The 25,338-nt window shown below is 46.4% G+C and overlaps 2 protein-coding genes across 3 annotated transcripts in view; one reads left to right on the forward strand and one right to left on the reverse strand.

Annotated features, from left to right (window-relative positions):
* Window positions 1-1,042: 1,042 nt before the first annotated feature.
* Window positions 1,043-7,442, forward strand: LOC140215838 (uncharacterized). The gene is made up of 3 exons (XM_072286150.1): window positions 1,043-1,054; window positions 4,788-4,919; window positions 5,123-7,442. The coding sequence occupies exons 1-3, from the start codon at window positions 1,043-1,045 to the stop codon at window positions 5,798-5,800; spliced, it is 822 nt and encodes a 273-aa protein (XP_072142251.1). The 3' UTR covers window positions 5,801-7,442.
* A 2,674-nt stretch (window positions 7,443-10,116) lies between these two features.
* LOC126541203 (uncharacterized) overlaps window positions 10,117-25,338 on the reverse strand; it is a 29,143-nt gene continuing 13,921 nt past the window's right edge. For both annotated transcript variants that reach the window (XM_072286517.1, XM_055076631.2), the window contains one exon: window positions 10,117-13,623. In XM_072286517.1, coding sequence (XP_072142618.1) covers window positions 12,886-13,623 — 738 coding nt within the window. In that variant the 3' untranslated portion in view covers window positions 10,117-12,885. The remainder of the gene's footprint in view (window positions 13,624-25,338) is intronic.

Consider the following 25,338-nt stretch of genomic DNA (forward strand, 5'->3'; position numbering starts at 1 on the left):
CGGCGTTACGTCTCTTAAGAGTTGTCTAATAGCTCGCAGTCAGTGTGGTCTATGTATATGCTTAAGTGGCACAACCTAAAAGTAAATAGAACTTAAGAAGCGTGAAGTATTTTCGGCGTCTCTCTAGAGCCGAGATGCGTAAAATCTCCAACTTCGCGTATCCAGAATATTAGCGACATCGGGCGAACTTTGCGCTTCGAAGTGCACAATAGTTCTTACTGGCTTGGCGGTATACGGTCGGATCCTTGAATCGTTGAAGGAATTGTGTGGAGCAAGTCTTGGTGCAGTCAGCGAGCGCGCCTACTCGGATAAAGTGGCTGCTGAAGCATGTCCTGAGCTGTACAATATTATTCGCAAAATTGAGCAAACTTATGCAAACCAAGCTCACCAACCTTGGAGGCAATACGACACTTCCGCAAATGGCACGGAAACGTTCACATCTGACGACATGTGTCCACGCGTATCTGCGAAGCCCACGATCCCACGGAGAAACACCCAAACTGCCGTACGCCGTAACCCGCCCTACAAAAAAAAAAAAAGAAGGATCCCCGCGTGCCCTGCATGGTGACCTTTCAGGTCAAACCGAAAGTGCGTCGTAGATGTTCTTCTTTTTCTTGCGTGTTGCGCTGAAAACTGCGAGTGCTTTCGCCCCGGCACAAATGCAGATTTCTGGGCGACGCAAGACGAACTTCAACCACCCGTTTCACGCTCGTGTCTTTCTTTCCTCGTGCATCGCGCGATGCCGCTTCGTTCTCGAACACATGCGCGAGCGAACGCGCCGGGAAATGGTGGCTAATTCATGCGCACATGTCGGCAGGCGCCCGTGGTGTCGTGAAATAGAAAGTAGGGCGACAGTCCCACTATACACCGCACCCCCTGTATATAAGCGCGTGAATTCCTGATGACAGCGAACGTTTTCTCGCCATTCCGAAAGACGCGCTCGGGATCCACAGGATATACACGCAGGGTGGACGCCTGCTGCTTCGCTGATATCGTAGACAATCTTTGTAGCCGTGGTGTCGACGCACGCAAGGGAACAATCATGGTATTTCAGGTGAGACTGTGCGCGAAAACCGGGAGCGCCTGAGAGAGCTCGATTTCCTCCGCTCTTCGAGTGTCCGCGACGTATCGCAATGTGCTGTAAAAGCTCCCGTCCTATAAATACGCGACTTCGACGAAGAATTTCACAATAAGGAAAAAAAACGACCTGCGTGGGAACGATACAGAGGGCACAACGTTCTTTGTAAAGCCACCGCTTCCTCATTTCCGCAAATGGGCACGAAATGACTCTCCGCGAAGCTGCTTCACGTGCGGTCGAAGTGCTTCAGTTCCTCGATGTCGGCTTTCTTTGAATCTGCTCCAACAAGGCGCAATACGGCTACCTCTATTCTCGAAGGAACCGCATCAGCTTCTGTCAGAAGCTTTCCCACTGCGACTGAACCTTCCCAGTTATTGAAATGAATATCTCGCGAAGCCTTTCAGCTGTCACAATGCTGCGCTTTCGCGGATAACTGCACGTCTCGTAGTGTATGCTCTAACATTTTTAAACCTCCATGTGTATGTACCCACACTTGCATTCATCCAGCTCTATTTTATAGCTCTTTCTTCTGCTTCCTTATATATGCGTTTTGTATTTTTTCCATGACTCATATTAAGAATAGCCAATATCAGGCTACAGGGCTGAACACAATGGCAGGAATTATGTACCCAAGCGTTGGGATTGTCTTCTATTTGGCCACAATGCAGAGATGCTTGGATGCTGAAATTTTTGCGCACGATGATCTTTCCCGAGGAGGCAAAGCTCCCTGCCTTTCAGTGCAACCTTTCTCTTTCTTACCACGGGGTATACCTTACTGCTCGGTGAAATGTATGTTGTGTCAAGCGAGCAAATTAATTAATTAAATTTTGTACCTGGGTGCTAGGCAGAAATGGAGGCCCCCACTGCACTGCGTGCACCCTTCCACGAGCTCAATCAGCAGTGCTAGAATGTTAAGTGTGCAATCTTCAGAGAACTGAGTGATGCTTGGCGTCTTTGTTATTATTTTTTGCTTGAATAACTTGAATAGCAAGTATCAGACACATTAGTGATGAAAGCGCTATTACGCCCTTTCCTCTGTGCAGTGGTTAACAATATGAGAACGCTCTGGTTCCATACCCCAGCTAGCTGGTTCCGACGAGTCCTGCGCTCTACTTCGGCCTTTCCCTTGGTATTGATGCCCCTGCTGCTGTGCGGGGTGGCGCGGGCTGAGTTTCGGCCAATTCTCACTGTACTAAGGCTTTTACTCGTCATGAGTTAAGTGCCCGAATGTGCTCGAGCTCTTTAGTTTTCCCAGCGTCTCAGGCGTAGAGGAAGCGAAGAACTTACATAAGTATTTGAGTAGCTTAACGTTAGGGCCGAGGAAACTGCTAAGCAATGCTGGAAACTTCGGGATGAACGGACGCCGCGGTATATTTTTCCCACTCTTTTTCACGAAGAAATAAATATTTTCTTCTTATTGCGTGCACCCCACAGATGTTTATGGGTCAGAAATCAAAGTAGGTGTTTCTTCTCTAGAACCAGACACCCACCGCACGATTTACTACAATCAGAGAGAATATGAAGGAAAGCAATCGTTCGCGTTCGGATATGAAGGCTCTCAGTTTACGTCAAGGGTACCATTGCGTTCATGTCATTGTGTCAGTGATGAGAACGACTGTCATAACTGTTGGCAAAACATAATTAGAGAGGAACTATTAATAACAAGGCGGGAAAATTAACAAGAGGTAGTACTGGTTTGGTACCCGGCAGGTGCGGAACGGGCAAGTGGTTAGATAGGAAAAGAGAGGAAAGGAGCACAACCGAAATTAACCGAGTACGCAATCCAGCGGCAGCAAGGTAGTCGTGTTTTTAAACTTCCGTTTTCAGGCCCAAGACGTGGCAACAACTTGAACAGAATATGTATAGCCTTCTGCGAAAAACTGACTTATTCACGTATAAACGCTGTTTTCTGGAAACTTCTAGATCAATTTGATCACGAAGAGCAGGACATGGCTGATGCTTGTAAAGCAGTTCAAACCAGTTTCAGCTGCAAAACGACGCTAGTAGACAGCGAAGACAAACAATTTCTTCTCAGAGGCAGCTAGGCAAGAAAAAAAAGAGGTTATTCAGCTCAAAACATTTCTTTTACGACTGACACCATTGTTTTACAACAGTAAACCTCACCAAATGAAAGAATAGAATCGGCTTTATTGGGGCTCAAAGCTAAACGCCGTGATAACTTCGCCACAGCGAGGCACGGATATCTCGGCATGCTTATGCATAAGTTGAGCACATGCGTGGAGTTCCAACGACGTGCAGCGGCGTCGAAGCCTAAAGTGCCAACAGAACTCGTTTTAAGCGATAATGCGTGTGCGGGAGCACCAGCAAGCAAAGGCATCCGCACATGTCGTTACAACGAACTTTAGGTGTCGTCCTTCGACGCGGATTGCGAGATAAGGGGGTTTACCTGAGGCCCTCACACTTGCGCGTATCTTTCGCTTCGGGTGCAGGTGCGCGTGGCTACCACAGTCAAGGAAAGTTCATTTATGCTGGCCGTTGACTTGATTTAGCAATGGCGTGAATTCTTCCATCTCGCGCTGCATGTAGGTCATAATTAAAGATAACGAAGCTGCTGTTCCGTATGCAGTGGTAACCGATATTTAAGTCACTCGGAGAAAGCGCTGGCAGCCTTGTAAACTCTTCATTACTTCAGACAGTTTACTGCATTTCTTTTCACCGTCTTTTTGACTCTCTTTCGCCGGTGGTTCAGGGACATGCAAGTTGTGACACTGAGACAACATGGAACTTACCACAGAACGCTTGTAAATCAGGTGCCGAATCTCGGTGCGTCTTTTCAAATCTCTAAGTCGAAACTATGCCTACAACCGAGGACAAAAATAAGCTCGCGTTCGGAATATCTACCTTTACGTAATTCTCGGCTTCTCGATTTAGCGTTGGCGAATCGCTGAACCACTTCGATGTCGCCGTCGAATAGCTACCTTGAATACTAATATAGTCGGCCCCATAATGAGCATGAGACACGGTGCGTTTTTCAGCCGTAGCAGGCAGAGAACAAGGGCATGAGGCGATAAGGTAAAAAAGCTGAGATAAAGTGTCTCATACATGTTACCTTCGGTATAGGGGTGAGCAATGTCAAGTTGATGCAAACGCGAGTAGGTGTGTCCACCTAATTACAATAGACACTGTGTCTTTGGGCCTTGTTTTAAACTCTCCAATGCGTTAAATATGAATTACATCAGACACTCAAATCGTCAGGATAAACATAACCACAGACCACAACGGCCAATCGGAAATTCAGAAAATATTCACGTTATTATAGTTAGTGCTGAAGCACGGTGCTTATACAATAAGTGCGTCGTTCGTAAGTGAATATGCGCAGAAATCTCTTAGATTAGTGCCTTTGTAGAAGAAAACATATATAGTTTCCGAAGATTTGTTTCGCTTCCCCTTTTCTTCTTTCTTTTGCGACAACTCAACAACAAATGTGTGTGTATATATATATATATATATATATATATATATATATATGTATTTCAATCCTCATCGGGGTACTAGAAACGTTTCGGAGTAACAAAAGCGTAAGAAACTGTTGCATCGTGTGATAATGCCGGCACGCACACTTAGTGCGTTGCTCCTAAACTTCCGTGATTTCATCCTCAGTACCGGCCAGTTCACTGCGTGCAGCCAAGATGCGTGTTATCACAAATGACATTCATTGACCACATCCAGAGTATGCTTGCTGTTTTAGGTGCTGTTGATTGCCGCTGCTGCCACCACCGCCTTTGCCGGTTATGCCCGGCCGGCAGCGCTGGCCGCTCCAGCTGTCGCAGCTCCCGTCCTCGCCGCAGCTCCAGCGCCAGCGGCCGCTGTTCTTGTCCAGGTAAGCTTTGTTATGGCGTGACACTTGAGCCTTCTCCATTATTTGTTTCCTCTACAGTCACTACCTTCTTCCATTTCTCGTACTATGTTCGATAACCAGCGAAGCGTGAAACTCCAGTAGTATTTTATTACGTGCTGCGGGCTGCTTAATGCGAAAAGCACCAGCCTCACCTTACCTGTTTCTCGTTTTTTACCCGTCTCTAGCCAGCGCACCCGTACAGCTTCGGCTACGACTCTAAGGATGAATTCGGCACCCACCAGTACCGCAACGAAGTGAGCGACGCGGCCAACCAAAAGCGCGGCAACTACGGCTACAAGGACGCCGGCGGAGTCTTCAGACAAGTCGACTACGTGGCCGACGGCGCCGGCTTCCGGGCCAACGTGTATACCAACGAGCCGGGCACGGCGCCGTCGGCGCCCGCTGCCGCCGCCTACACTGCTCCTGCAGCCGCCCCCGTGGCTGCCGCGCCCGTTGCAAGGCCTGCTCTGCCTGCTGCTCCCGTTGTGGCCGCCGCTTCGTTCAGGCCCGTGGTCAGACCTGCTCCCGTGGCCTTCCCGGCTCCCCCTCCGGCTCCCCTGGTCTACGGACCCGCTCCCGTGGCCAAGGCTGTCCCAGCTCCGTACCCAGCGGTGTTCCACGCGCCGGCTCCCTACTGGGCGCACCCGGTTCCCGCTGCTGCGCCAGTCGTTCACTCCGTCGCACCCGTTGTGCCGGCTGCCGCACCTGTGCTGCCCGCGCCAGTTCACTATGGCCCACCGGCGCCACTTCCCTATGCCGCACCGGCGCCACTTCACTATGGCGTGCGGCCGCCAGTCGCCCTGACGGCTCCAGGACCCGCACCGCTCGCGGTGGCACACGCGCCCTACGTTCACTATTATTAGGACACCCTGACGGACTCTCTGGGACGCCCTGAATCTTCATTCCATCGTTCACGTCATTACCAAGCTTTTTTTTTTTTTGTCAAGTGATGACGGAAAGAGGTCCGCATGCTTGTCGTGCTTTGGAAAGCACGATAGAATAAATTGTGTCACCGACGAAATGAAGAAATATAAGGAATGTGGTCCTCAAGGCTATATTAAGACTCAAGGCTTCGCCATTTTGAGAACTTTTCTAGCTACATGGAGACTGTATAAGAAGGTGTTTTACTTAAAAGCATGCATTGAAGTAAGCGCAAATCGAAGCAGTACAACAACAAAAGCGCTGTCATGTTGCCCTTTATACGCTGCGCGTTTGTGATTCTTGACCAGCTCGTGACCAGCTCACCCAAATTTCTATTTCGTTTAGGCACAGATTTTTTTTTTGTCTCCCAATGTGCGAAGCTTTCATTACTCTGCAGCTTTGACGTACTCATGGAGTGACGAGGCTCAGGCGGTCTTTGAAGCAATTCCGCACAAGTTGACGCTGGCCGCCAGGTGGAGTCTCAGTTCTTCAGCTAATGCCAAGTGTTGCTGAAAACAATATCATAGCGGATGCCGATGCAAAACATGCACAGACGAATAACATGTTATCATTGACTTCATTGTATTCGCTGCTGTCGAAGTGGTCTTCCTTTATTGCTTTTCTCCTGAAAAAAAAATCATGATTGATATCATTAAACCGATTATCAGTGGCAAGGCCTCAGGATGTTTCTGTTCCAATGAAAGAGAAGATGTAAAATAGTGAATAATCTCTGCAAGATGAGTAGCCTTTCCTGAGACCAAAAACATCACACACTAAAGTTGAATTTGCGGCTGAGGAATGAGTGCTGCATGCAATATTTCTTCGTTAATCATACGAGAACATCGAACAAGCAAGCACTACTTTGTCTGAACAGCACATTACAGTCTGTGTATTCAAGGATAAGTACATTTCTGGGTGTAGTTTTCTGCGCTGTGTTCTAGTCTAACAGCTATTGCTCATAGAAAACAAAGTGTTATAAATGGAATAATATTGCTTTTCTTCGGTAGAACTGTTTTCTTCGCAACGAAGGATGTCAGTGCATTTTGAAACGGTCTTTGTCTCCTGGACACAGAAGCCAGTTGCACAAAAACACGCCCTTTTTTAATGGTATTTTCTTGGTGCTGTCTCCGAGATTATTAGACAGCATGGAGTCCTGAGGTTCTCGTTGGAAGAAGCAGTTTGTTATTGACTATTGTTCCTGTTTCAGAATGCACGTAATTATGTATATTGCGCTCATTTTAATAAAAGAGCTGACATAGACACGTTCATTTTGTCTGCTTTCTCTTAAAGAGTCTTGTTAACGAAACGATGGCTGATGGTTTCAAGAACCGTAGGAATTCAGCAATTAAGCTTACGGAATCACCCTCTCTACGAAGATTTGACGCATAGGACGCCTGAGCCCAGAGTGTGCCCAGAATTCATCGTGCCATACAATGATTCTTTTTCTATATACTATATGCATATGACCAGCACCTAGGCAAAATAAGTATATCCTGAATAACGAGGGCTTTAAGATGGCATATGGCAAGTAGGAATGCATACAAGGTTTTATCACTACTTCCCGGAGAAAACATGTTAAAAAAAGCACCGTACGCAGAAACAGCGCTTTCTAAGCGCGTTTTAAAGCAATACCTCTATTTTAAATGGTTCACTGATCTACGGCCCACAAAAACAAATCCCGATAACACGAGTCGGTAAGCACCCATATATGACGGCGTAGACATCAGGACAATTTTGTTCCCTTTTAGAACTTCTCAGACTCTACAACAATCATGTATCAACGAAGCCCTCCAATTGTTTGCCTAGATCAATCGTTGCACAATCGTAGATCCCTAACTAGGAAAATCAAAACATTAGTACTCAATTCTAAACTCTAGATCATCCCTACGGGGCTGCAGTGAGCACAGCCAAACTCACTTGGAAATGGCGCACGGCAAGGGACGCTATATCACCAAACTTATCGCTGCAATCCACTTCGCTGTCGAAGCTACGAGAACACAGAAATTATGACTGTAATGAATGCTGGGAACGAATGCGGGCCTTATGTGCTACTCCCCGTTGAATACGGTTCAGAGGCGAAGCGACATTGGTCAACGTCAGTGAAACCTTCAGAATATAATCTTGCCACGTAAGAAGATGACAAACAAGCTAAACATTACATTCTTGATTTGGGCTAATATTGCATGCGTTTCTAATAGCATAAAAATTAATATAAGTCTTGTGCTTTCCACACCGAGTGATGTACGACCTAAACGATCGTACCCAGAATGGGAAAGGAGTGCCTTAGGGGCCCTCCTAAGTCAACATCCTAATTGCACGCAAATCTCTCCTCCAACCAATGTTGATACGCTCTTTGCAAGCACTGCCGGACACTGCATATTGCGGGTACGCTCGTAAGGAAAAACTGACCTCTCGCTTTCTAACCGTAGTCCTAAAAATACCGCTCACGTCAAGTAATGAGACAGCCTGCAATGAGCTGACCCTGGGACTACTGTAGCTGAAGCGAGTACGCTGTGCTAGAATTCTGCTAGAAAAAAAAAGGTCGGTATCGGTTGGCAATGACGTTAGCGAGATAAGCCATAATGAGATCGGCCGCGCTGATTGGTCAGTCGCGAAGACAACATACACTTAGAAGACGCATTGGCACGCGTACGCCAGAAATTCTGCTTGAGCACCAAGGCAGTGGAAAGAAAAATACTGCTTAATCGATCAAGAGCGATCTAGGGTGGGGAAGAGCTCAGAGCTAAGGCCAGAAAAGGAGTCTGCTATACGTGGGCGTTTAAAGACAAGCATCGCAAACGCGTTGCTAAACACGAGGAAGTTGCTCCAGTTTTTCGCGCGATGCTATTTTCGGTGGCAGCCATCGCGTACCGAGCTGATCAGAAATGTCGGGCCTTTAGAATTAGTTCCTGACACCCACCCGGCTTTCAGAAGCGACCGGTCGCTTTCGGACACGGAAAGACGTAGTACCTGGGAAAAGTGGCAACACCAACTCTGGGCTTCCGCTGCCTTCTTTTCTGTTCGTGCCCTGTTATCACAACAAAGCGGTCCACAAGGAACAACACTGAGAGTAGCAATAGCTTGATTTGGGCGAGTTGGTTTTTATTTATCGGATCGAATTGGACTGCTTTGAATTTCTTCGCAATTTTCCATTTGGCAGTACAGCGCTCGTCCTGTTGTGTGTGTTTTCGATTGTTGTCTTCGTCTCCTCACGCTGCTTCAAGTTTCGACACAGAGAGCTCGCAGGAGGGATCATTCGGCATGAGAACACACCCGAAATAGGAAAATTTCAAATTTAATTAGATTTGCTCATGCGCGAGTTGCTGCTTTGGAGCTGTGGATAAGCATAAAGGCCAGATATCACTCGACCTTCCTTCCACTTGAACTTAAGGTCCCTGCACACTTGAACCGGAATGTTCTCCGTACATGAAGTAGGACATGTCGAAAATTACGCTTTATGTCCGAGAGTTCAGCCTCCATCATCTATATAATGTACAACACGAAGTCTTTTCGCTGTTGAGCGCATTTTATAGCTTACCGTAGTCACCATTTTTTGTGGGACAGTTTACATTTCTCGCTTCTGCCGACGCTCCCCTAATTGAACAAGCCGTCCTTACTTTTGTGCCTGGCTTTTATTTGTCTCGCGAATTTCTTGCTCATCAGAGGTCTCGCATTCGCCCAAGGTGTGTCAACATACACTATGCGCCCAAGCGAGCGCAGCCCCTTCGATAGTTTGTGCATTTATGCCCATCCCTGCGGACGTCTTCGATATGCGACGTAAAAAGTGCACATATCAGTGGCTTGCCCGTTCAACGGACGCTGCTCACGAGAAAAGCTGTCGCGAAGCATGCATGTGGCTGGCAGAAGCCCCAAAGGTGCACCGCAATGCGAAGTCTCCTGCTTTACACAGCGATCACCAGAGGCATTTAAGGGCTTAATAGCTTTGGGGACAACGCCTGCTCTTAAAATAGAAAGGAACCGTAGTGATCTGAAAGGGCGAAATTTGATTCTTGGACCTTGATGTAAAGAACGGTAATGTATATGCCGTGTTTCTACCGGAAAACACGGATACTTCTAAACAGTCAGACAATAACGCACAAAAGCCTGAAAGAAATGAAAACATTCTAACTTCGTTTACGAAGGTGTCATGACTTGCTACACTGCAAAGCACATCCTCTGGTAACCGTGGCAACTTCAAGGCTCCAATGGCTCACAGGCAACGGTCGGTCACCAGCCGCAAGAGTTTAATATGATAGAATCTGTTGTAAATTTCTTTTATTTTTTGTCTATATACATATCCACAAAAGCTCGCCTGGGCATGAATCGCGCCAAGCATAATCGTTAGCCACAGCTCTGGCATATGATGCACCAGGAACATGCATAGGTTCGCTCATGGCACAATTATTTCACGTCCTTGTGTGACGCTTTATGTCGTGTTGGCCAAGCAGCCAGGATAGCACGTACAAGCACAGAGTACAACATTCATTAAAACATATTGTGACTTGAACAGCTGACAGCAGTGCATGCCTAAGTTCTTAAAGGGACACTAAGGAGACGTAATAATAACCATCGTAAGAAAACACACTTCCTAAATTTAAAGTAAATGAGCTTGACAATGAGCTTATGTGCCCTCCCTACACCCCAATCCGTGTTAGGCCACAAGAACCGGAAGAACAAAAAACTAAGGCCGATGCCACTTTAATATTTCCTAGCCAGCCTTGTATGACGTCCGAATTGGGGCATCTTCTTGGCAAAAATAATTGGTTACTAACAAAGAACGAGAAAAACGCATTCAATGGGAAGCGAGGACTCAACATTGAAACCCTTCCCATTGAAACCCTCGAGAAGCTTCCTCGCTACAAACACGTGCGAAAAATAAGAAACTATCGCGAAATCATTGACGCCACCCTGATATCATCGAAGCCATGTTGCGGGCTCTAAATTCAACGGAGAGCGTTTGGTCGTTGTTACCGTCACTAATAATCACTATAGCACTACTTCTGTCTGCCTGCTTAGTGTCTCTTTAAAGCTTTGATTTCCTTTCATGAGCAATACACTGGGTAGTGAAATCGACAAGATCATTAGCATCCGTAATAGTGGCTGCAACACACAGACGTCATAAGCGTAACAGAAAAACGCCGACGTTTTCACGGAAAGAAAATATGTGATGAAAGCAGCCATGATGTTGCGAGAGGACATCGAATGCATTCTGTAGTAGCACGCGTATTATCCAACTTTCGCATTATTCATTGTCACAAGTTAATGCACTTATTGCTCCACCTCTAAAAAATGTGTTGGAACAGAACTTTATCGGCCGAACTTTACCACAGTTAGAACAGTACAGCAGAGTCATCACCTCCCGCCAGGATCTCTCAATAGCCCAGCTTGTGCTCAATGTTAGCTTTGTATTTCTTCTTTTTTTCCGCAATGAACCAAAGAAGGTCGAGTCTGCTCCAAAGCTTGTGGAGCGTGGCCTCTGAAAAAAAATTGCGTTGTACTTTGCAGATGAAGACTGTAAAAGGGCACCACGATCCGTTTATATCACCTACTCCTGCCAACGGAAAGTATGCATTGAAGGAAACTTTGCAACGCTTCACAGAAATTCACCTTTTTGCACAAAACTTCACACAGTGCTAACTCTTTCAATGAAACACATAGTGGGCAGCATAAAGCAGCAGTGTACTGTAACAGCAACCCGCACTCGGCTGTTAGTCTCATCAGGTCATCTGCAGGTCTAAAGAGCTGGCTTGAAGAACTAAAGTCTTTCACACCTGATCGGTGCGGTGGACAGCGTTGTGAAGTTCCTGTAGTCTCATTACAGGGAAGTTCTAAAAGTCAATAATAATCGGCTCCTCCGTCCGGTCCTTTGGTGCAGGCTAAAATGCGCCAAAGGAACACTAATTCATGTCCAGATGCTTCTCTTGGCAAATGACGTTTTAACAATAAAACAAAGGCAAATATTTCACAGATTACTGTTTCGGTGTGCGGAAACAGTCACATGGTTATGGCTTTGCTATAAGGAGCCCCTTTATCCGCTATTGAAGGTCTCCGATGAGCGTCATTACTTGTTTTGCCGTATTATAGCAAAATTGGCTTCCCGCTACCTCACATTGGCACACTACTTCTTCAGAGATAGGCAAGCCTTCCTTCTAGTGCAGGCACGTTCATTCACACCGCCACAATGCAGACCCGAAAGTACTATGTCGTCTTGTAGCAAGCAACTGGCCATAGTCGTACTAGTGTAGGTACACCGTTCGCAAAAGTAACGAATCCGCACCCGTTACATTACACTCAGTTTTGTGCGTGTGTGATAAAGCTGTTCTGTTCTTCATCCAAGCGTGTTATTTGTCGCGAAGACTAACTCTTTATGTCGTAAAGAACAATAATACCACTGTACGGTACCTCACCATATTATGACAAGTAATTAAAAGAGGTATCTTACTTTTCCATACATGTGTGGTGAAATTCCACCAGTCGAAAAGGGTCGAAACACTACTTCGAGCTTTTCACATGACGCCACAGTAGGCAGAACCTGTATATGTGGAAACATTCTTAGGCTAGAACTCTTCCCGAGAGCACATACTAGCCAATCGTGTTGTTGGACATATCTTTAGCGAAAAAGGCTGGGCGACTGCAAAGTGTCAATTCATGCACAGCAATTCTACGTATCAAAGAAAGCAACTGCAAATATTTAGGCCAAAACCCACTGGAGATGGTGATCACGCGATACACCTTATTACTGAACTGCACAAATTTTGACGAAGCGAAGACAATGCACGAAGACACAAGCAAGCTTAAATCATTAGGTAAGTCAATAGGTTGCGCACATCTGTGTCCTTTCTTTTGCCCTGTGCCTTCGTCCATCTTTGCATAGCTCTGCAGTTCCAACTCGTACCACTTGGCCGAGCATTTAGCGTCAAGGCTGGAGCAAGTTTCAAATGTTCCTGGTCGACCACGGGAATTCACCATCACAAACACACGCAAGAAAACAGAGCAAACGTTGACTATTTACATGGCTAAGCGGAGACTAGTGATGTTTTTGAGCTCCTGGACCACCCTCGTAGTACACCGCAGGGGACGTCCTCAAGTTCGTGAAAGGGTGTTCTTGCGGCGCCTCAACGTAAGTAACGTACGAGCGTCGCGGGTCGATGAGACTGGAGCCAGCCGTAGTGGCGGCAGTCAGACGCGGAGCCGACGGAATGAAGTCTATGCCTCCAGAGTGTTCTAAACCTGGACTGTACTGGACTGACGAGACCGGGAGGGCTGTCAAGGTCTTCCCGTGGAGCGCTTGAACGACTTGCAGCGCCTGCAACGCTGGGTCTCGACCAGGCGTGGCGACTCCCGTAGGGACACCAGCAGGAACCCCTCCAGCGACTGCTGCTGGAACGGCTGCATGGAATGCCGCAGCAACTCCAACGGGCTTCTGGACCAGATGATTCGCTGGAGCCCTTTGAACAACCACGGGAACCCTGTGGGGCGGCGGTGGTATCGGTCGGCGATGGACAACGGGCCTGGCTCGTCTCTGGCCGACTTTGAAGGCTGCCGCGGCCGAGTAGCCCGCTGCGACGCCCGGCTCGTTCGACTCGATTGTGGCGCGGAAGCCGTTGTGGTCGGCCACATAGCGCACTTGCCGGTAGATGCCATGTGCGTCAACGAAGCCGTACGAGCCCCGCTTGTGGTTGTGGCCATCGCTCACCTCGTGCCGAACTTGCTTGTTGCCGTAGCCGTCCGAAATCTCGTAGCCGAAGGTGTACGGCTGCGGCACCTACAAAACGAACATGTGCGTTTTATTCAATATTCATTAAATCATCTCGGGCACCTCATTATCTCCCACTCTTGCTGATTGTCTATTGCCCACAATATGTGCCACCTGAGCTGGTAAAATAACTGCAATAGACGTACTTAGAGTACTATAAAAGCATGAGAAATGAAGGCTTATTACAGGGGCAGAAACTTTGGCCTCACATACCGAAGCGCCTCTTCTGGTTCATCACTGATCTCCATATAGGCAATCGCCATAACGGTGCTGGGAGAGGTGCACTACACACCGATATACTAAACAAAGCTGGCCTTTATAGAATGCACTTGAGCCCGGAAATAGATTGAATAGACACACAAGAAAAGGTATAGGGTGGAATTAGCGGTTTATAAGTAGTTCGGAATGTGCAAATATATAGATTTGTTTAGTAAAATGACGTACTAATGGCAATGAGAAAAAAAGGACCTACTTCAATCATCTTGTTAAGTACATTCTAAAAATATGCACATCTCACGTACTCTAGAAGCCAACGTTTTGCGACGCACGACAATCCGGCTTTACAGGGTCATTTGGTGTTCTGCAAAGCGTTGCCACAAAAACCAATATGTTTGTGTACAATGGACAATTGTATGCGTGACGCGAGTGTCTGTGGGACGAGAGCAGCAAGCCGAGGACGACGGCAGAATAGAATATCAGGCTCTTCAGTGGGGGCGACCCTGAATAAATCCCGTCTTCAGTCAGGTATTTTGTTCTTGACGACGCCTGAAACCAGCCATAGCAATAACGCACCTAGCTACCTACTGCAATGTGTCTGTTCGAACGGGTGTCTGGTCCTGCGTGTGCGCGTGTATCAATGCATATCTTTCTAGCACAATTGTCCGTAAACGTTTGTAAAACTAGAACTTTGCCTCTGCAGCGCACTGGTGACTCTACTATCGGCCTGGAGCAACTCAGCAGAACATTTCTTTGTGTGCGTGTGTGTGCGCGCGCGCGTGTGTGTGTGGGGGGGGGTGCGCGTGTGCGTGTGCGTGCGTGCGTGCGTGCGTGCGTGTGTGTGTGTGTGTGTGTGTGTGTGTGTGTGTGTGTGTGTGTGTGTGTGTGTGTGTGTGTGTGTGTGTGTGTGTGTGTGTGTGTGTGTGTGTGTGTGTGTGTGCGTGTGTGTGTTACAGCAAAAGCATGTGAGATATATATAAACATGAAGAAATTGTGATTACTTGGACATCCTAAAGCTTAAGCCGGGTCCTGTACAAAAAAAAGAGGCATCTTTGCTAACAAGGCCATATAACCTAGCTAGCATCAAAGAAAAGAACACATTGTGTTATTTATTCTACACATCAGTGTGTGGGTGTAATAGTAAGTGGCTTAGACAGTTTTGTTGATACCCTAAGGCCCAGTAGAATCCCGCACACCAGCAAGCTTCCAGCAGGTGTGCGATAGAACACGGTAGGCCCACAACTTTACGATGACATGACCTGGAGGAGGTAGACATGCTATAAGTTTAATAATTTTTTTACAAACCGCATGACGTGTATACTTAAATACTTATTCAAAAACGTGTTATGAACAGCATTATTCTATGCAATCCCCAAAACACGAGGATTTATTTTTGTGTTTTCCTATTTTCTTTCCGAATGTTATATTGACGTATGGCTCCCAATACATGGCACCTAAAATTGGAATGAAGACATCTTTCATTTTAATCAAGCTACCAACGTACAGCTCTTGCATTCAAATGCCATGACCACTACTAGACTAAGACAAGGCCTATTATTCGGGTAGCGCAAATATAAATTTAAGATAAGTCTAACAAATCCAGCAGTAAGAAACTGTAGGGTCGCTTTAGCATATAGCAACCAGTGGCTAAGTCAAGATAGGCAAGAGGAAGAGATGCGTCTATAGACTTCAACATCCAGAGGCGCAACTTCTACAAACGAATATGAGTCATATTTTGCACTTCTCGAAAGATTTGCTAGCTCGCACATGCGATTGTTCACTAAACAAACACCGCGAGAAACAACCGAGGCCTTACTGCGCATTATATTTTACCAGCTATCACGTGAATGCTTTGCGTGACGGGCGAAGCTATTTTTTTTTACCACCGAGGAAACGTAATTGGAAGCGCAGCAATTTTCGTGCCTCGTTATTGCTTTTTGCTCAAATAGAAACAGGAAGATGGGCGCTGATGTGGTTTCCATTTCATTGGCTAGCCACATTTATTTAAATGATGTTTGCTGGAGCGCTATACCGTACAAAGTTATTCCAACCTTTTTTATTCCAATTCTGCAATTAGGCCTCCACGATTAGTCATGAGCTTTCTTGTACCACTCCCGCTTCGCCTGCCTATCACGCGACGTCACGAAAACCGCGATAGCTCCCAATCAGACATAACGTGTACGCACTGATTATGTATGATTAAACAGAACAAAAGAAAAATAATTATTTCTGATTGGACACCTTTTCGCTATAAACCCTCTGCTATTGGTTAAAAGGTCTCAGGCTGCACCCACTTCACCTGTCTGTCAATCGACGTCACAAAACCACGAAAACTGAATGCGCCAAAGTGGCGTGTACGCGTTAAAGATGGATTAAAATGCCGAACAAAACTGGATTATTTTTCTGTATAGCCGTCGAATCCGTCTTCCCCGATCCGAAAGGAATAGAAGATGGCAGCCGCCAACCGCTCAGGCACTGTCTCCTCGCACCTGCCGGAGAGCATGGGTTTATTTGCGTGTAACAAAACTTTTTGCGTGGTCGTCTAACGTTATCGAGCCCTTTCGGCACGTACACGACATCACTCTGCCAACTCTTCTTTGCTGAGGATCTGTTTCAGCAACATTTTTAACTGTCCGCTGCATGCTGCTGCAATTTTAGGCAAGCCACCCCAAGCTATGTAAGGGGAAGCGGACCAACCGCAGACGCCGGCACCACCCTCTTCCTCCGGTTATCTATTTTCAGTGCACTGGCTCGGCCCCATCGAAACCCTTCCCACCTGAGCGTGCTCCTCGCTTGTCAGCCAATTAGATCAGAAAAACTGCTCAATGGAGGCAATGCTATTCGTTTTGAAATCAAACAAAGGTGACCTCCTGTAAGCGAGGAGAGCGTTTGATTGGGCTGTTCAGGCAACGCTGCGGATCACCGTCCGATGCTTGCGTCGGCGGTTACGCAAATTTGACGCCAGGAGATTGGAATAAAATACATTGGAACAGTTTTACACTGTAGTGCTCCTGACTTCAGCACGTGAATTCAAAACCAAAGTCATTACAGAGCCTTACTAGACTTCCTGCACAATGCGCGGTTAAATATTTGTTTCCCTCTGGCGCCTATTTAAAAATAAAAAACTAAGTTTCTCCTTTTTGGTGTTTGAAATCTGCCTACTGGCTTCGTATGGTAGCCAGTTGACTAAGCATCTCCGTCGTCATCATCATCATCAGAAGCAGCCAGCGGCCTATTTATCATCAATCTATTTTATATCTGCTGCCAGACGAAGGCCTTCCCTGCACTTGCCCTAGCTGACTTGTGTCGCCCTTTCACTTCCTCTTATTAGACAGTTTTAGTTTGGTCTGTGTTTAGCGTATTAGCGGGCATAGTGAAATAGCGGGATAAAAATGCGCATAGGCACAACGCTCAATGACCCATAACGTTTAGAATACGCACACTATTTCTCAAATTTAACGTTACCGTCATTCACGTGGTTTACGTAGTTTGCTTAAAGCAAGGCGGTGATCACGGCCGCAAGCTTCGAACTGAATTTGGCGTTAGAATTGACATCGTTCGTCAAAAATGACTGTAAACGGCTTTCGCTCAGTTTCATGCTTCTTCGACCACAGAGTACTGTAAATCCAAGACCTTCTGAAAGGTGTACGGTACCTACGGGTCTCACTCGGTGAATCCCTTCGCATTCCATTTGGGTGTGCTGAATGATTTTATGGATTGTTCCTGCAGCAGACACATAGCTCATCTTGTTGCGAATATTTTCTCCGGCATGCTTTTGTCTTTAGAAACTCCCGGGACAACTGCGCCACCTATCGGTGAAGTCGGTAGACAGGCACGACGGCCACACTGGGAGATCATGGTCCACAGTATTTGCTGCTTGTACTGATTTCTCTGTGGATTGGCCAGACATGCAAAATACAACTACAATGCGTACAAGGAATAAAACTACTACAAGGAATAAAGGATGGCTACCGCCAATCACTCAGCTACTGGCTACTCGCATCTGCCGGAGAGCATGGGTTTATTTCCATGTAATAAAAATTTTTGCCTGGCCGTGTAACAATTTCAAGCACTTTCGGCACGTTTACGACCTTGTTCTGCCAACTATTCTTTGCTGAGGATCTATTTTAGCGTCGTTCTTAAACTTCCGTTGCATGCCGCCCCTGTTGTCGACGAGCCACCGCAAGCTAAGTAAAGGAAAGCGGGCCAATCGCAGATGCCGGCACTGCCCTCTTCATCCGGTTATCGATATTCAGTGCAGTGACTCGGCACCATCGAATTCGTCTCCACTTGAACGTGCTCCTGGCCTCATGTCAGCCAATTAGATAAGACAAGCCGCTCAGTGCAGGCAATGTTATTCGTTTTTCAAGCAAACAAAAGTGACCTCCTACGAACGAGGAGAGCGTTTGATTGGTCTGTTGAGATAACCCTGCGGGTGAGCGCGGGCTGCTTGCGTCGGTAGTTACGCAAATTTCACGCCAGGAGATTGGAATAAGAACATATTAGAATAGTTTTACGTTATAGGGTCCTGTATTTCGTTCATTCGCAAGACATGCTGGTACTTTTTTTCGTGTTTCTTAATACAAATGTATATTTTGCATCATGTTTAAACTCCACTGCATTCATATGACTTCTTTAAAACAAAGTTTTCTTAGTGACTCTCCGCAGACATTGTGGACTGCGGTGGCTGCTGCTTTATTGCGTAAAAGCCGCTTGCGCTAATTTCCATTGCGCCAACGACGCTGAAATAAAACGGGCAAATATCAGTCAGCCTCTGCCTTTCGTGTCGACCTTCTCAATGCATACACCTCTACTCACCATTTTTCCACCTTCAAACATCGAACCTCACAATAAATCACATGAACAAGACAGGGCAAAGCGCAAGAGCTTATGATGTTCCCTGCCTTATCCCTCTATTTTCTTTTCTTGTGCTCTATAACTTATTCTGTAATATGGACCAAATCCCCCCAAAACACGTCTTATTACACATCGCCTTCGTCCTTGTGACAACACAGTGTCGACGCCTTTCAATGCGCATTCGCATGAACTGCGGTTTGCATTTCGGCATAGCTTGCGAATGGTAATGCATAAGCGCAATTCTCGGATATATAATATTCTGCTTCACATAACTGTTGCATGAGATTAAACGTTACATAGGATCACAATAAAGACGATTGCGCGCGTCGCGTCTTGCTGTATGACATTTACTTAACTGCTTCCCGAAAGCCTTGCTTCACATATAAATCCGCGCATGTGCGTTGGATCTCCTTCATTTTTAATCAGATTCAATTATGTAGACTTTCTTTGTTCAAACGTGAATAAGGCGAGTCTTTTCATGTTCCTAGGACCGTGCAAAATTGAAGTTCTATTTGTTTCATGCTTCTTTCTCATTTTTTTCGTCAAACTGGCTTGAAGTGTCTTTCCTCACTTAGCTGCTTTGTTGGCTGCTCAAGAACGAGGCCTAGACAGGCGACACGTGGGATGTAACCTCAATTCCATGGCAGAAGTATTGAAATGAGCATGCTAAGTGCAGTAAATCTCTACTTATCAATTGTTGAAATTATTACCTTTATTATTATTATTATTATTATTATTATTATTATTATTATTATTATTATTATTATTAGCAGTAGTAGCAGTAGTAGTAGTAGTAGTAGTAGTAGTAGTAGTAGTAGTAGTAGCAGTAGTAGTAGTAGTAGCTTTGATGTTCCTCTAGCTTATTACCATGCGTCATTGAATGTTATTCCTTATCTCCATTTACCAGTTTTATATTTTTGGTTATTTTTGTCACCTTTTCAGAAATGCGGGACGCCCTACACCACTCCCGGACAACAATATAATATGATTCGTTTCGAAAACTTTCTGTTCCCTCAACCTCACCTGACTTCCTTGTACCCGCTTACCTTCCTGACTCCACGGGCGAGAGTGAGGTAAGCGCTGCCATCAAAAGCACTTGTTAACCCGACGAAGGCATCTCCTTGACAATACGTTGACTCTAGCCCCCGCGTTCCGTTGATAACTTACTGTCAATCCCTTGTGTATGATTTTACGGCATTTTTATAAGGTGCCTTTGACATGTCGCAAATGAATCATTTCGCACCAAACATCAAAGATGTATCACTTGCCAGATAAGGTAGGTTGAGTGAATACCTTGGTCCACAACCACGTACACCTTTTATGCTATGTGAAATGTTAATGCCTGTAAGAAAAAAAGTGACTGGACAGTGAAGTGCGGTTCCCATGCATGTCGTACGAAGAGAGGCCCTGCGTTGAATACTGGCGAAAATTTTTGAATTAACTTGCGAGGTAGTTTTTCTCAAAAGTACAGGGGCTACTTCAGGACTTCCTTATATCTCGTTCGTGCATGCATTACGGTTACCGTGGCACTCCTGACACTCCAGATCTCTCGATGGCGAGTACAACAGTTCTTTCAACTCCCAGGACGTTGAAACGTTTGGCATACCGCAGGTACTCCTTTAAAGAGTCTGCAGTCAGCATGGCGGTCGCGAGGAAGGTAGCCCCTACTACTTTCCACAAGTGGCGTGACACCCTATACCGCTAACCTCACGTGCGGTAGGAGCCGGTAACTGCTACCGCTGCGTAAAGAAGGCATTTTCCTCTAGTCAAGTTTGCTTTCCACTGTTACTATTTTCCGGCAGACGCGATCGCATAGGGTTTAGCAGTGAGCGTACCTCATTTCAACACGCGCCAGTAGACCCCGGATGTTAAATATTTCAATTTTATTGAAAGAAAGCGCTGCTTTAGCGTAGCCTTTGTATGGTGTTGTTCTTTCTTTTTCGTTTTCAGATATAGCTACATACAGTTTTACGTTCTGCAGTTTACGGGTTAGGAAGGTGTTTTAACCACTAGCGTCCCCTTTATTTCCTTATACCGTACCAAACAATATCTTCCTATGATGTCTACACTAAGCATAAAATATATGGCCAATTAAAAAATCCTGCAAAACTCTGTTACGGCCCTTTCATAGGAAGTTAGAGCGCCTGTAAAAAAGGAATCAGTACAAATGTCAATTTTTATTTCATGCCTGAGAGAAATGACACTCACAGGTTCACAGTGAACAGATGCTTCTCACTAGTCTGCAATTATTGAAGGACACACAACCAGAGCCATTTGGTTCTTCCTAACTATCATCATAAGTTAAACTGGTTGAATGGGTTGAATAGGTTCAACGGGTCACTGAAACTCCTAAACAAGTTATTGGCGACCACTTTTCGCCCAACGCTTGAAATAGTGATCGCGATAAGTATCATAATAAGAAGGAGAGGAAAGAAAAGGACTGTAAAAAGGAACTATGTATCTGACTGAACGGAGACATGTAAGCGGGAGAAGAGGACCTACCAGCCATCTGGATGTTCTTTGGTTGTTTATTTTTAACACTTGCCTTTTAAAATACACGACTCTCCACAGCGGCTCTCAATTAACCACAGCGGTTCTCAACCCTTACCACTCATTATTTATTTTTGTCTTAGTTATGCACACAACCATCCGTCACTTAAAATTGACCTTTCGAAAGTTACATCATGTCACGGTTTTTATCATCGGCACGTGGGCCTCCGATGAACCAACCACCGCAATTGTAATTGGTTTAGAGCTTTTGTACTTCCTCAATAGGTCGGAGCTTGTGAATCTTTGTTAGCTTCCCCTGTCCTTTCATTCAAGCTACACTTCGAGCCGAATAACCAACGTGCTTCCATCAATCCTGCCACACTCCTCCACACTCGGTGGTGCTTTGATTGTGACCGAAACACATATACTTCGATGAGTTTGAAAAGATGAAGTATGAGGGCAGAATAACGCTCGGTATACAAAACTTGGTCAGCAATTTACGACGATGCCGCGTCTTTGTCCCATTATGTAGATTATTCGTCGCAGAATGAACAGAAAGAAGTCACGTTCGAAAGAGTCAATGACGCGGCACAACAGTTACAGTGGGGCTCTCCTATATGTAGATACTAACGCCTACTTATAGAAACAGACACATCACACAGCCGCAGATTATCGCTAATCCGAAGCATTATATCCCAAATCCAGGTTCTAGACTTTCGTATCGATCAACCGCCACGACACATTTTATCGCCTCCCAAGCAGGACTTAATTTGTAAATCTTTCTTCCGCTTGTTCTACAAGTAAGAATGTGCCAGTCCAGCTCTTATATATACTGACGTGCTCTCGAACGTGCTTCGAAAGAATTAAGTGCTTCTAAAGATTGGCGCTCGGCTCCGCCAAAAGCGGTTCAGGTCAGAGGTGTGAGGGCGGGCTTCGAAGCTCGCGCCAGCGACTCGTTTCACCACTACAGGCTCAGCTTAAAAAGCGTCCTCGGTATACGCTGCGCCTTTGGGTCGAGACCAAATAAAACTGTCGCCTTTATCTTTCATTGACTTCCGCGCGCAGATTATCGGCGCCGGAAGTGACCGCGCGTGCTTCCCCCTCCCGCCGTTTCGGAAAAAAAAAGAAAAACAGTTGCGTCCAAGGCGGCAGGCAAAGCCGAACACAGCCCCATTGCCCAGTCGCTTTCTGGTGCCCGACGGTGTCCACCTGTATACGCGACTAGTTTATTCCAAGCACGTTTGAGGGCAGTTCAGTCGTGGTATCGCTCAGTGCGGCATTCACGCGAACTACTTTTTTCACACATGGCGCGACATTCGTTCGACCAGGAAGAGGAGACAATAAGTGTGGTAAAGCATGCAGATAAGTGTAGCGAGGACTCCTAACTGGACTGCAGAACTTCCAATGTCCGAACTTCTGCTAATCGCAAACTTATCTGATTAGATAATCTGAACCAAGATGGTCGCACTCGGGCTACATTAGTGCTGTGGACTTTCCGTTCTTTTCGTAAATACAGGCTTAAAAGGCGAAAGTTTGCCACGTTGTAGTTTGCCTCATTTCTGTAGCCCATTTTAATAGTTGTCAAGCAAATATAGACCACTCGGGGACCAACGTTGAGGGGAACTCTTCTTATTTGTGTTCTTAATGGGTTCTCCTCGTTTCCCCTCTTCTGAGTTATACGGAAACGTTAACCATTCGCGTCAGCATCGCAAACTAGCTATACAGTCAGCATTCACTTAATATATGTCAAACGTGTTAAGTATGACTAGCGTCCATATTTATTCACTCCTACATTTTTTCTTCTCCTGAGGTATGTCTCTCAGTCAATAAGCACCAATACAGGCATGTCAACACGAGAGGCTAGTGTAGTAAAAAAGAATGTTGGACAATACGCCTGCTTGTAATATACCTCCTAAAACATTGGATGTGGCAGTGCTATGCTGAAATGTCATTATATCTTTAAACAACGGGGAAACACTGGCTGACGATGTAAGTGATTCAAATACAATACAAGCCAAGCCAACGCGGAGCGCAGCCAGCGTTTCACGGAGGTCTTGCTTTGACGATTTTGGGACGTTCTACCCCCGTAATATCAACTCGTTACATTGTGCGGCGTCGCGACACCTCCTGGCACCTCCTCGAGTGGTCATCAACATGGCTGAAGGCCTAGGGGAGAATCCCGGCCCATCTGAGAACCAGAGGCGGAAGTTAAGTCCGACTCCCAGCAGCGTCGCTCGGTCCCGCGGTCGACAAAGTGCGTTGGTTTCGTGCGCACCAGCGATTCTCCAACTGTGCTCGACAGCGTCGCCACTTATAGCTGCCATGAAATCTGCGCCGACAGTGTCTTATGACTATGCTGCAACACCTGCCAACATAGATATTCCTGTGCCGACGGAGGATGTACAAAATTCTACCAGTGCTGGCGAACGACGAATAGACGAGTCGTCTCTGCATCAGCCACATCGATGGCGTTCCCGGCGTCTAAGCGGGGATGTATTAGCGTTCCAGAAGCGTTCCCCTCGTTACATGCGTCGGAGCCCCTCTATACAAATTGGCCATCAAGCCCCTGGCTTGCTTGTACGTTACATCGTTCTCTAACTGGGTGCTCCAACATGCCCTGAATTTCGGCCTCAAGAAAAACAACGGCCAAGGCTTTGCCATCCACAGAGCCAGGAACACTGTATCGGTTCTGGTGCGCTGTCTTCAGGACATGGAGCGTATACGGACGCTGCAGGCTGTGGCTACTTCTGAAACATCCTCAGTACCCGTACATCTGGTTCGGACTTTCGGCGCTATATTGTGGCCGGGGTGGACCCTGGTGAAAACCCACCGAGCTTAGTGAAGGACCTAATTTGCCCCTCGCACCAGGTGGTTAGTGCCCGTTACATGGGGGGCAAGGACGCACATGCCTAGTCACCCTTCGGGGTTCTACAAAGCCTCCTGAGCGCATTCTTTACTACGGCTGTGTTTTACAGCTCCACCCATATCGGCAAGCAGTGGTACATTGCTACAAGTGTTTCCAAACGGGGCACATGCGCACCTCGTGTCCACACGAATCTGACTCCAGCATGGCACCGGAAGAAGCCGCCACGTACACGTGTGGCTTATGTAAATGGAATGACCATGAAATCATTCACAAGACCTGCCCCACGAAGCGGCGCGCCAATGAGGCTAAGCGTAAGAGTCGCCGGAGAAATACCAAGGTGGCGAACTCATCGACACCAACTCGCGGCGTTCGCACATCCAGCCGGTTCGCAGTACATGAAAAAGATTATACTGACTTTGAGCAAGCTGAAACCACTATTCTGACTCTTGACACGGAGCCCGCGTCAGCTGAGCTAGATCAACGCCTAGCATCGCTGCAAGAAGAACTACGTCGCTAAACGCAGCGTGTGGATATGGTATAACGCAGTGGGGATATATCGACGCCTCCTCTAGATGCCCCTATTGTCCTGCGCCAGTGCAGGAGACAGAGCTACAGCACTTGCTACGGACATGCCCTGGTCTGCAATCGGTTAGTCGACGTCCTCTCAGCCGTGTGGGTATCCACCCTAATCGGCCGCCAGGAGCGGCTCTCGTCACCGGTTCTTCTTAGGCTTGATGCAAGAGACAGAACTTCACAATTATGTGTAGTACTTCTAATTGATGCCGCGATGCAATCTAACGCAATAAGAAAAGATGCAAAGACTGTTTTTTCTCACGCACATTTTTTTCTAAAATTTTGCCAGTTGGCGTAAAGAAGAATATATGCAGATGAAAATCCTTTTCGGCAATAAACATGAGTAGGGCTCGATGGTCGGGAACATGAAAGACAGACTAATAATATGGTACAAGGTTCAGAAAAGCAGTTAAATATAACAGAATTGTACTGTACCATTAACGATGGATGTCTTATTCTAGTGTAACCTTTTCTAGCCGCTTCACTTTATACCGCATTTATTTAAAATTATTCAACTGCGCTAACCATACAGCATTACACAATATATAAGTATGAGCACAATTGTCCCCCCTCCCTCCCCCCGCTCTCAAACACCACAGAGTGAAGAAGAAGAGGGTGTCTAGGAACATTATCCAAGTTTTCCGCACCTCGAAGCCCATATATAATAAAAAAACAGGGGCCACGATTTCCCGGCGAACGATGAAGAAACAAGTGCACCAGTA

This window comes from Dermacentor andersoni, chromosome 2 (assembly GCF_023375885.2).
Source record: "Dermacentor andersoni chromosome 2, qqDerAnde1_hic_scaffold, whole genome shotgun sequence".
Taxonomy (NCBI): domain Eukaryota; kingdom Metazoa; phylum Arthropoda; class Arachnida; order Ixodida; family Ixodidae; genus Dermacentor; species Dermacentor andersoni.